The 13790-nt window shown below is 45.3% G+C and overlaps 1 protein-coding gene across 1 annotated transcript in view; it reads left to right on the top strand.

The window, feature by feature from the left end:
• LOC146776075 (ninjurin-1-like) overlaps window positions 1-13357 on the top strand; it is a 213287-nt gene extending 199930 nt beyond the window's left edge. Inside the window, exon 4 of the mRNA XM_085637892.1 lies at window positions 12355-13357. Coding sequence (XP_085494018.1) covers window positions 12355-12502 — 148 coding nt within the window. The 3' untranslated portion in view covers window positions 12503-13357. The remainder of the gene's footprint in view (window positions 1-12354) is intronic.
• The last annotated feature ends 433 nt before the right edge of the window (window positions 13358-13790 follow it).

Below are 13790 nucleotides of genomic sequence, written 5' to 3'. Positions count from 1 at the left end.
TATTTGAATTTTAAATGTCTTTTATGTTGTTAACATTTTAATTGACCAAACAATAAAACTTACTTTGATATCAGTATAGTTTATGGGATATTTGAATATACATATGCACCGTTTGAGGACATTGATGTTGATTACTATCTTGACTGTGGGCTGCTTTTCTAAAAATACCATACTGGATTCTGAGTTAGGTAAGACTACTGAGCAACAGTGGTGATTATGAGGTTACAATTTTTATTCACACATGGTTCATATGAATTTTACTTCTATAGTCTAGCTTGGTCTCACACTGTTACTTTTGGGATATAAAGGTGTATATAGCCTCTCTTTTTCCTGCAAAGGATTGAATCACTGTGCTGCCTGAACACGAATCTCTATACATCATTTTAATTTTCTTCCTCTTCCCCATTGTGTTTCTATGTATGCTCTCATGCCCTGATTGGATTGTTTTGTTGCTCTATAACTTAATAATCCAAATAACCTGACACCGTTGGTGCGGTGATGATGGAACATTTGATAGTGTGGTCCTGGTACTGTAGTACAACTTTTAATTTGTTGTTGCAGCCCTGAGGAAGCCATTGGTTGATGTACCTATATGACGAAACACATGTTGGCTACAGAACTGACAAGATTGCTGGATGTAGGAAAAAATGAAATAAAGAATTTTTTTTTTTTTTCTTTTTATTGTTTATTGAAAACACAACAAGGTCACACAAGACAGATTGTTTCACCCAAACGAAATAAAGAAAAATTTAAAGAACATTCTTAGAACATTTTGAACGTGATTTTTCTATGCAGCTCAGGACTATTACTCAAACATATTTCTCCTAATTGCACCTCCCCTTGGAAGACGCAGCATTTTGATGCATTCCCAGCTTTACTAGCCTTGCTAAATCTGGGAAAGCGACAAATTCATGGCTATATACATGGGAACACCCATGCTCCACCCATGGAATGCCTTCCCAGGGCACTGTAATGCAAGGTCGCAATTTGCACTACCATGCGTTAATCCCGATTTACCAAGCAATGCAGGGTCACGTAAGATAGCCTTGCGTTGCTTGACAAATCTGACTCTAGCATTGCATTGCCTTGTAATACCATGCGTGACGCAAGGGCAACACAATACTATGATAAATCTGGCCCTTGATTTCCAGCTATAAGGTTAAGTTCCCTGTATTTCACTTTATTATATTTCAATACATGCCTCATGCGTCATAGTTCTATATACTGTGCAAGGGTGCCTGCGTTGTAAGGATTATTATACTTGTGCAAGAAGGGGCATCTTCCTGCACAAAAACATTCCCCTGAGGCATTTTCCTCTTTCTATGTGTGTTGCAGAATGATATTTCTCCTCGTTACGCCTCACCTGGAAAGGCATAGCATGTTGGTGCATTCCCAGGTCTACCACTTTTCCTAAATCTGGGAATACGTCAAAACCCATCGATGTTGTGTGGGAACCCCCACGCAACATTCATGGAACGCAGAGAGAAATGCAATGCAGTGATTTGGGCTGCGCTGCTTTACTCTGGATTTATAAAGCCACTCAGTGCCACGCAAAGTGGCCTTGTGTGACTTCATAAATTGCATTTTGGGCTTGTATCACGCATGCACCACATTGCATGGTGCCAGCGTGATGCAGCCCATTCATAAATATGCCTCTTAATACGGAGTGAAGAACAGAAATGTGTGGCAACCTGATAAACACCGATGTCTGCTATTTCATCATATTTTAAGTGATGCAGTAATGCTAAAGCACAACAAAATATTCAAGGTAGGGTGCAACAATAGCACTGAAGGCTTGTGGTAATGCAGATAAACATAAAAAACATACAGTAGTGATTTCAGTGAAAGTTCTTCTGCACGTGTTTGCCAATTGTGAGAAACTGGGTATTTGATGCAGTACCCCCCACTTTTCCCCTGGCTTTTGATGCAACTTTGACTGAGATAAACTTGGTCCCTTCAAACCAGTTTAGCAGTACCAGTGTTCTTTCCCTAAAACTATACCACAATTGGCACAACTTCAGCTACCCCTGTAAGCCCCTAGTAAGTGGTACCCCTGGTACCTAGGGCATGGGTACTGAATAGGGTCCTCTGGGGCTGCAGCACTAGTTGTGCCACCCCAGGGCTCCCTCACCAAGGCTATGCACTTTGCCACTGCAAGCTGCGTGCCATGGTGCAGGAAAATATGAAGAGATGACATGGCACACAGCCCTGTGTCCCATGCCTCCCATGCACTGCATAATATATAGGTAAGTCGCCGCTACTGCAGGCTTTTAGCCCTAAGGCAGGGTGCACTATATCCTATGAGTGGGCATATCAGCATGAGCAGATATGGTCCCACAATGTCCAGGCCATTATGTGATGTTTTAAGTAAACAGGGTGAAAGAGTACATGAGCTAGATACACGAGTTTCCTAGCTCCATACTGGCTTCACTGATTTCTAAGATCTTTGGTACCGAATATCTTGTCTTAAGAAATCCTCACTGCAGCCAGTGTTGTATTTATTAATAAATTCACACAGGAGACCCTATTAGAGGGCCCCTAGAAATGTAACTTTTTTTTATTTTTATTTACTTTACAGAGTTTTATATAGCGCGAACTTGACCCGAAGGTTTCGGGTATCAGAGCGCTTTACATAGCACCAGTTACGTTACATTCATTTTTTTGTTAGGCACGGGGAGATTAAGTGATTTGCCCAGAATCACAGGATGTTCAGCGTCGTTGCCGAGACTCTAACCCAGTTCCCCAGATTCGAGGTCGACCGACCTAGCCGTTAGGCCAACTCCTCTCCCCAGTAGTGTTTTTACCCAAACACTCCTAGGGTTTCTGGCCGGTTTTAACCAGTCTGCCACCACCAGACATGTTTCTGATCTCATGGAGTGAGAGCCAGCAATCCCAGAGGACAGAAACAATACCTGCTCTGGGTGAGGGTGTTTCAACCTCCTCCAGGACAGGATGGACTTCCCGGGCAGGAAGCTTCAAAGGCAGGGCCACATTTGAAGTCCAACCCAGGAACACCCAAATAGTGGGGAAGGCCAAGCCCCCTTTCCTGCTCTACTTTTGGCAGAGGAAAATGCAGTACAATTGGTTAGATGAGAAGTGGGATCCCCCCCTTAGCCTGCACCACCCCAAGGGTGGTCACTAAGGATGCAGACACCCTAAAGGTAGATAGCCCATTGGCTATTACATTTCACTCCTTGTAACGCCCCTAAATTCAGTATTTAGATGGCTGCCTGAGACTTGAATCTCAGGTTCATCGGACTAAAGAATACCAGGACAAAGGAGACCCGCTGGCCCAGACTGAAGGCCTTCTGTAGAAGAAATAAGCACCAAACCCTACAAGCTGCTCCAAGGACTTGACAATCGCTGTCTGCTGTGTCGTCCTGACCCTGCATGGACTCCAAGAACCCCAGAGCACCTACAACCTTTAAGAAATCACTGGGAAGCTCCCTCGGAGTGAGGTTATTAATATCCTGCACAACGCAGGCACCAATCCCGGTTTGCCAGCTTGCTGCTCCCCGACTACCTCAATGTAGCACTGAAGCAAGAAGAGGTAAAGCAGCTCCAGGTGGACATATCTGTCTCTCTGCTAAGTTTGGAGGAACAAGGTCTTACCGGAGCTGAGGTGTAACAATACCCGGGGTACTGGACCCCCAACAGTGATAACCAAGAAGAATAGTCCACTCCAGACTCCCAAAGCACCAGACGTAAGCACCCATCAAAGGATGTGGTGACACCTGAGATCCACTTCCTGAGTTGCCCAGCCATCCCAAGATCACCTTTCCAATTTGCCTGCTCCTGACCACGAGGACTTAAAGAGGCAAGACAACTGGCTGACCTGTTTGCTCTGCACCCACCTCCATCGGCCACAACACCGACCAACCAGCTCTGCTCCCATGGTCCGCAGGACCTTTCGACCTCCTCCCTCCTTGGAGACTCACCACACTTACCTGTAAGTCCATCTGTGTAGTGAATTTTCAAGTGACCCCCTTTGTCTTTGTGCACCAGTTCCAAGACCCTCAGCACTCTGCTACTGCCCAATCCAGGTGCTCTCGAACTTCTCCTGCTTAAAATGTGAGAGCATTGCTTGATTTTTTTTGCATTGTTCCTCTTGTCCCCCATTGATTCCTATGGTACATGTAATTGTGCACAAAAGTGATAAATTGTCCGAACTTTGAAAAATCGTAACTCTGAAAGTGACAGTACTTACCTTAGAACTGTGTTCTTGGTCTTAAAAAATAGATAAATATCGACGTTATTTTTATGAAAATGGTGTCGGATTTATTCTTGAGTGTGTGTCTCATTTATTGCCTCTGTGAATACAACAAATGCTTAGCACTACCCTCTGATATGCCTAACTGCTCTCCCACACTACCACAAAAAGAGCATTAGAATTATCTGCTTTTACCTCTGTGTACCATTTGGGAATTCTCTAGACTCTCTGCACAGTGTACTTCTTTCTAGTACACTATGGGCCCGATTCCGATCCCATCCGGAAAGCCCTCTGTACGGCTCGGATCTAGAGGGCTTTCCGGACGAAACGTACTCTGGGTGTCCGAGCGAGCGAGTACAATGCATCCTTAAGCATACGGACTCGATTCGCTTGGACTTCCATTGAAGGCAATGGGAGCCTGCGTACAGACTCGTACACAGGCTCCCATTGCCAAAAATGGGAGGGTGGGGAAAAGCATACACCCTGTGGCAGGCACCCCATGGACTGTGCATGCCTGGAATGGTGGGACCCATGGGCACCCCCCGTCACCTATTTGGGGGTTCCCTGGTGAAGGGGGGCCTGCTAGGCCCCCCGAAGTACGCTTCTGGGAGCTTTTTCGAGTCAGAGGCTCAGACTCGATCTGGCTGATCGACGCGTGCAACTTACTTGGTCGCTCAGAAATCGGACCCATTGTGCTGCACGAGTCGACCATGTTGTAGTCGTCTGGAGGGCTTCGCTGACAAGTGCGAGTTGCTCGGAGCGTGAGGCGATATTCACATCATACTTGCTCGCACATACAGCAGTACGAGTCCTTCAGAAACCGCGGCTATGAATCGGACTCGCTCGCTACGGATCCCATTCGGAGCCCTTCCGATCAAGATCGGAATCAGGCCCTATATAGAGAGCCAGCTTCCATCACCAATGAACCCTAAATCTATCCTATTATCTCCCCTGGGTATTTAACTTACATTCTGCTCCCTAGTATAACTTAAATGACAGCAGCAGTCAATAATGAACTACTTAGAGTGTTGGGAGTTGAGTGTGGTAGAGATGTAACATGACTTCCACTCACATATGACACTTGTGGGCTTTTTGAATGTCCACATTAAATCAAGGGGTAAACTATGACTGCAAAACTGTTTCCACAAGGACTTCCCTCCCTATTTACCAATTTTCAGGCAAAAAAAGGAGCATAACGTGCAAATAAATCATTGTGTGCCCTATGCAGACTTTTAATCACACAATTATGCAATTTACCCGGTGGCAAAGGCAGGACTTTAAGGTTAGAAGGTCCTGCCAGTAAGTCCTTAATGAGACGTATATTCAAGTCCTCAACCTTACGGGCAAAAACAGTGATTGATTTCTCGCTCTTGATCTTAAACCCCTTTGGGTAATCCAAGTCAGCCATGCAGTTACTGTTTTACTTCATTTTACATTCCCTAAGAAAAATTGCATTGCCCAGATCTTGTGTTTCTGTGGTTTCATTTTTCATGCAGCATACGGGTCTCAGGGATCTGAGTCATGGAGTCTGAATGAGCCTAGGATGAGGATGGTTGTTCATGAGTGGGCACGAATGAGAGTTCTGAACTTTGAGATGAAGGAAGTGCGAGTTTCTCACAGTGCCATTCATTTGGTCACAAGGTGTAGAGAAAGCTTACTGACAAAGTCGTTGGCATCTTTGCAGAGAGTGCAGAGCAACACTCACATTTGTGCAGTGGCTGCTCCTACGCTATGATGGAGGAGGAGCGTCGCCCCACTGCTTTCAAGCAGTGAGAGAAGAGGAAGCATAACATGATAATAACTTTTAATTATTATCATGTAATGTTTCCTTTGGCGGCGGGAGGGTGGGCGGGGCTGCTCCACTCCTGGAGCAGGGCAGAGGCGGAGTGGTTTGCCCACTCAAGTGCGCAATGACTGTTTGGTCGGCACACTTGAGCCGCCCAAAGCAGTCGTGCCCAGTTCCCTGTACTCCATGCAGGCTGCATTACAGCCTGCATGGTGAACATGCCCACCCCTAGAGTCCCTGGCTGAGCACCATGCCACGGCACTCAGACCAATCACAACGCTCCATTGGAGCGTTGTGATTGGCTTAGGGGTGGGAGCCTGGCTGCCTGCTTCCTGTTCCTGGAAACGGACTCAGGAGAGCAGGAGCACAGAAGACACAGGACCCGGCCTTGAGGTAAATATTTATTTTTAATTCTAAACCCAGCCTCCCCCCCGCGACACTCCCCGCGACCCTCGTGGCCCCTGCACCGGCACCCCTCACCCACGAGCCATGCCAGCTGCCCCTGCATTTGTGACAATAATAATTTTCATTGTATAGGAAAGTGTGTTACGGAGGTATACACAGCTTTTAAAATATTGACGGTGCCATCAAAGAAAATTCAATGTTGTGATTAAAGGCGAGGAGAAATGTGCACGTGTGTCTGCATTAGAGGGAGAGCGTGGTGAAGGAGAAATTTGTGGAAGTACATTCAGAAGGACAGAGTGAGAAGTCGTGAGAGATGCATATGGAAAGAGTTCTAAAAGACAGGTTCGGGGAAAGAAAGGGCATGAATTACGTAGAGTGGGTGATTGCAGGGCAAAGTGAGGTGAAGTGGATAATGAGACTGACCGAGGCAATCAGAGGACCAGTCCTCCATTTGCAGACCCTTGCAATGTTTAATTGACAATTTCAGATTTCAGAACTGAGATATTTTCAATTTTAATTATTCTCAATAATAGCACTATTGTTATTCATTCCCTGATAATGATTGAAAATTAGTATTGACAAGTATTGAAAAAGCTAATACATCTGGAATATGTGTTTGTTGTTGTGTGATATGCCTGAATTCACAAACAGAAAACTCAAAAAGAGGTACCCTAATACTGGTCTGCTGATCCGATGCAGCGCTGTGTGAAGCATAGGATTCAAGTGTTCACGCTTTAGGTCACACAGTTAATAGGACAGTATTCCTAGATGTTCCTTTTTGGCAAACCCCTTTTTAGAGACACCACCCCCCACTGTTTTCATCTTGCTAAAAGCAATTGGAGAAGGCAAATGTTTTTTGCACTATGTGATTCAGCAATACAGGTGGGTGAGCCAACAAAGTATCAGGGAGAGATGAGTCGGAGCAAAGTCAAGGGTTCAATTTGGCTTTGAGAGTCTGTGCATGAGCCGAGCCTTAATAATGTTTCCTGTGTAATTTGTGCAACAAAAAAACAAAGTCTAAACAAAATTCATGATACCATATTTCTTTAACATATGGAGGCGTTTCACCTTATCAGATTTACTACATTGACAGGCCTTTATTAAAAGTGACAGTTTTTAAACATGAACTTAGAAACATTCATGCCCCCCTTCCCTGACGACAATGCCCCTTAGTGAACTAAGAGGAAAGTCAGTTGTAACATGCACCCTATTTGTGGCCTAGATTCTTATTATACATGGGACAATAATGTAGTCTATACAATCAAACACAATAGAGATAATTGCAAAAGGACACACATTTTGTTCACTCAGCGAAGATTCATACCAGTGTTTTTTGGTGTCTCATTGTGCAATTCAGCCACTAGATGGGATAATTTTTTCACTCTCCTGTTTTACATCAAAGGCTTTCGTAGGTTTTCCCTTGACAGCGCATGCGCCTTCTCTGCGAGATATGGTGTTTACATACAGTGGGCATACAGCCTGCCCATAGCTTACCATTTGTCAGCTTCAGTGTCACTCTCATTTCCTTCATCTCCGTTTGTCACGGCATGCAACCGTCATGTCCTCTTGTGTTTAGCCCTCCCCTGGAGCATGGACTAAGTATTTATGCCCATCCACTGCTCCCGTTTTTGGAGCTACTTTTTTCTTAGTGTTCAAGCGAGGCATATGAGTGCTTATGCTTTCAGCTCATCTCCCATATCTTCATCCATATAGCTTCTATTCCTTCCCATCCGTCTCTCTTCTATGTTGCTCCCCACCACTACCCTGTACTTTACGCCATAGAAGCCATAGAACTTTACTCTACACCACTCTCCTCTAGGACATTGAACTCTATGTCACTGCACTCTATGAAACTGCACTGTACTCTGCACCACTCTAGTCTATGCTACTGCACTCTATGCCACTGCATTCTGCTATGCACCACTCTTCTCTATGCCACTACATTCTACACCACTGCACTCTATGCCACTGCATTCTACTTTGCAGCACTCTACCCTATTTCACTGTACTCTATTCTCCTCTACTCTTCACAATTCTACTCTATGCCACTGCATTCTATGCCAATGCAATCTACAACACTCTACTCTGCACCACCCTTCTCTATGCCACTGCACTTTACGCCATACCACTCTACTGTATGCTACAGCATTCTACTCTGCACCACTTTACTCTGCACTACTGCACACTAAACAACTGCACTCTACACCACTCTACTCTAATCTAGACCACTGTACTCTAGGACACTGCACTGCATGCAACTGCACTCTATGACACTCTACTTTGCACCACTCTACTCTACCCACTGCACTCTACGCCACTGCACTCTACTCTGCACAACTCTGCTCTAGGCCAGTGCACTCTATTCTACACCATTGCACTGTATACCACTGCTTTCTATGCCAATGTAATGTATGCCAATGCGCTCTACTCTGCACCACTGCACTTTACACCACTTCACTCTATGCCACTGCAGTCTACGCCACTGTGATCTACTCTGCACGACTCTACTCTGTGCCTCTGCAATCCACACCACTGTACTCTACGCCATTGTACTCTACGCCACTGTACTCTACACCACTGCACTCTTCACCACTCTACTCTGTGAAGCTGCACTCTGCACCACTCTGCTCTGCACCACTCTACCCTACGGCACTGAACTCTATGCCACTGAACCCTACTATGCACTGCTGCACTCTATGCCACTCTACTCTTCACCACTGCACTCTATGCCACTGCACTCTATGCCACTCTACTCTATTCTGCATCACTCTACTCTGCTCCACTTTACTCTACCCCATTGCACTCTAAGCCACTCCACTGCACTCTACGTCACTGCACTATACACCACTGCACTCTACTCTACAACATCATACTCTACACCACTCTACTCTACTTTGCACCTCTCTAGTCTAGACCACTGCACTCTGTGACACTCTACTCTGCACCACTTCACACTACTGCATTTTACTCCACTGCAGTTTATGCCACTGCACTCTACGGCTCTTTACTCTGCACCAGTCTACTCTATGCACTGCATTCTGCTCCACTGCACTCTACTCTGCACCACTCCACTCTAGGAAACTGCACTCTACACCACTGCACCCTACATCACTACACTCTACACCACTGCACTCTACTCTGCAACACTCTACTCTATGCAACTGCATTCTACACCAATCTACTCTGCACCACTCTACCCTAGATCACTGCACTCTATGCCACTGTGCCAGTGTACTTTAATCTGCACCATTCTATGCTACTGCACTCTATGCCACTTTACTCTACAACACTACACTCCACTTTGCACCACTTAACTATACCCCACTGTAATCTGCCCTATGCCACTGCACTCTGCGCCATTGCACTCTATTCCATTGCACTCTACTCTGCACCACTGCACTGTACACCACTGCACCCTCTGCACTCTATGCCAAATCACTCTACTCTGTACCACTACAATACACCACCCCACCACAATCTATGCCACTATAATCTTCTCTGCACTAGTCTACTTTGTGCCACTGCACTCTACACCACTGCAGTCTACACCACTCTACCCCACTGCACTCAACTCTGCACCTCTCTACTCTGTGCCACTGCACTCTTTCCTACTCTAAGCTGTTACGCTGCACTCTACACACTCTACTCTGTACCATTCTACTCTTCACTGCTGCACTCTATGCCACTGCACTCTACCCTCTACCACTCTATGCCACTGCACTTTACTCTGCACCACTCTACTCTACACCACTGTACTCTAGTGTACATTACTCTACACCACTGCACTCTACTAAACTTTGCATCACTGTACTCTTTGCTACTGCACGCTATGCCATGGCACTCTATGCCACTCTACTCTTCTATCCACCACATTACTCTATGCTACAGCACTCTATGTCATTCTACTCCACAGCACTCTACTCTACACCACTGCCCTCTACGTGACTCTCCTCTGCACCACTTTCCTCTATCCCACTGCACTCGATGCCAATGCACTCTAGGCCAGAACACTCTACAACACTGCACTGTACACCACTGCGCTTTATTCTATGCCACCCTACTATACCTTGCACCACTCTACTCTGTGCCACTGCACTTTATGACTCTCTATTCTACAGCTTTCAACTCCACTGCACTCTATCCCAGTGCACTATATGCCACTTTACTCTGCACAACTCTTCATCACTGCACTCTACAACACTGCACTCTATGCCATTCTACTCTGCGCCACTCTACTTTACCCCACTCTACCCATATCACTCACCATCACACTACTATATGCCACTCTCGTCGATGCCACTCCAAGCCACTCTACACCACTCTATGCTTACCACTTCCACTCTACTCCACACCACTCTACTCTACCCCACTCCACTCTACTCAACTCTACCCTTTGCCAAGCCACTCAATGCCACTGCACTCTACACCACTCAGCTCTACTATTTGCCACTCTACACTATTCCGCTCTGCTCTACACCACTCCACTCTACTCTATGCTATCCCACTCTATGCCACGCGACTCCAGTCTACGCAACTCAACTCTGCACCACTCTACGTCACTGCACTCTACGCCACTCCAAGCCACTCTACACCACTCCAATCCACTCTACTCAATTCTACACCACTCCATATTACTCTATGCCATGCCACTCCACTCTACTCCACTCGATGCTGCTGTACAAGGCTTAAAGACATCAGCAAAGCCAACATCTCTCACGTAGGTGAAACCTATTGGCTTTGCCAAGGCTTCCTCTTCAATTCTTGGGGCATGAGATTAGAGCATGGATGGCAAGCAGCAGCCACATGAAAGCTCAGCTCGTTTTGGGCTCGAGCCATGCTGCACATCGCCTAAGTTTCCTTAAAGTGCTGCAACCTGAGTAACAAACTCTGTGGGGGCTCTATGGCCTCTCTGTTTTGTTATTTAATTACAGTCACTGAGGTGCTCAGCCTCTCCTAAAATCGTTCTGTTTGTCAAGTTAGGCAAGCCAGCAGAGAAAGGAAAGGCAGGAGAGGTTATGTTACTGCCGGCTTTCCTGACTTAAGAATAAGAATGATTTTAGGCAAGCATCAGCACCGCAATGACCATAATTAAATATTAGAAATAATAGGTCTTAAAGCCCACTGAGTTTGCACCTAAGGTTGCTGCTCTTCAAGGAGAGTCACGTGATGTGCGCAAAGCTTCAGATAGACAGGCTCTGTCCCTGTGTTTGATCTTCTGCATCTGTGGAAATATTAACAACAGAAAAACACACTTCTTGTGACCACACACACGTGTATGTCTGTATATTGCCTGTGATGTAATAAGTGTATTTATTGAACTCTATGTACTAACACGAAAACATGAAGTAACTGATCACAAAAAGCACCGACCTTTGCTGTTAAACAGAAGAGAGAACGACGTCTGAATTAGACACCTGCAACCAGCAAACATAAACTCAGCTTTCCCACTCACCCATGTCTTCACTGTTTGAGGGTATACTGTATAAATTAATTTCAGGATCTGTGAACAGAAAAAAAATCTCAGTGAATATAAATATATTGCTTCACATGTAGCAACCGTTTAGGACATGCAAATAGAGAGCGTGATTAACTGACAGATTTTGGATAACCTGTGGCAATGTCACTTAAATCAGTGTTGAAATTATATGTACTTAATTGAGGCATTGAGAAATGTCGAAAAATACGTGTTGTTTAATTTTAAAGAGCTTTTATCATGTTTTTTCATGACTGTTGCCTGATTTACAACTTTCAATGAATCGCCTTATTCTCTGACTCCCAGAGCCAAGTCAGATCCGGACTCGGCTCTCGGAGGCTGTCTGTGTACGCCCTAAAAATTCAGTACCTTCTACGCCCTTGTTTGAAAACGCTGTACGTGAAATGGGAAAAATACTACTGTTAACCAGTGGGATTGCTTTCATCAATTTTCTGTGTTTTTTTTTCCTTCTTCTTGTAGAGTTCACCTGCTGAATAACATTGTGACTGGGTTAATCCTGGTTATCACGGCCGTCAACGTGTTCATCACGGCCTTCTGGTACTCCTCACCTCATTTAACCCCCGAGGAGCAACACATCCTGGCTGCAGAGAGCGGTCCTGAATGCTGATAGGATCCTGACTGCACGCGCCGTGCTCTGGGCAGGAAGTGCTACCGTTCTCGCAGCCGCCGATATCGCCGTTTGTCATGAAGCCTTCTTACAATGGGAGTTCTGCTTACAAACCCAGTATAACAACACACGAGATACATGCTTTACACGCGGATGTCGAGGGAACAAAATCTTGCGTTTGACATACTGCTATGATGTCTTTTGGATTATTTTGCTGGCAACAACATACATGCGTTTCAGATCTGGACTGTAGACATATTTGGTTATTTACATTTTTCACGGTTTTATTTGCGTGTACATAAATCATGTGGGTTAAGGTGATGCTGAATAAATTATTATTATTATTTTTTGCTATTCCATGCCGCTTTGTAGCTGTCTATTTAAAAAATGTCATCCAATTAACATCATTTAACGGTTTGGTAGTGGATGCGCAAATGAGAATGCCCTCAATTCTGGTTTATGTTCACTGACTGGTAAACTAGCCATATTCTGGCCTCATTTGCCTCGCCTACTACCCAGGAAGGCCAAAGGTAGAGTCTGCTGAGACTATAAATGTGTGCAGTGCTGCAAATGGGAAATCAATATTTTGTGTATGCTGCCCACATGTGGATGATTCTATGCATGACTGTCATATTATCAAACCCCCAAATATTGACCTACACAAAAATCAGCATCATAGTAGGGTTGCAGTGGAAGCAATATACTGGTTTCCTGGCACTGTGCCCATACGAGTAACTGTTTTTACTCAGATTCTATACTTCGCCCACAGAGGGGCTGGTCCTCTGATAGACCTTTCTTCGTTGTAGTGAGGGGTGAGAAATCAGGATGTTTCACTGTCAGCCACCCAATAAGGACAGTGCTTAATTTGTGCCGGAGCTTTCCATTGCTCAGCACCGGCACTTATTTCACCGGCCTGGGTCTATGTTAGTTTTCTTCTCTGGCAGATCGATGGCTCGATAATTAAAATAATTTCCTGCTCTCCTGTGGCTGCTGTCTGGTATGTTTCATAGGGAGTCCCACCCTGGTCCACATACTGAAAGTGAAAGAGCGTGGTCATGACGTTAGTGATGTCACGTCGTGAGCAGATTGCGCCTGCCTTTCACAGAACATTAATTCATTTCCGTTAAAGAATGGCTGAGGGCGGGCTTTTAGCTGAGCTGTGGCACGGCACGCTGGAAGTGTGCAGGACTGCTCATAAACATTTTACAAATACAACGTCCAGCATGAGTGAAAATATACGAGCACCGGTGCCGTTAATACAGGTATAATTTTGATATATTAGATTGAC

The sequence above is a fragment of the Triturus cristatus genome, chromosome 12 (genome assembly GCF_964204655.1).
Source record: "Triturus cristatus chromosome 12, aTriCri1.1, whole genome shotgun sequence".
NCBI lineage: Eukaryota > Metazoa > Chordata > Amphibia > Caudata > Salamandridae > Triturus > Triturus cristatus.
This window is presented reverse-complemented; position numbering and strand designations above follow the sequence as displayed.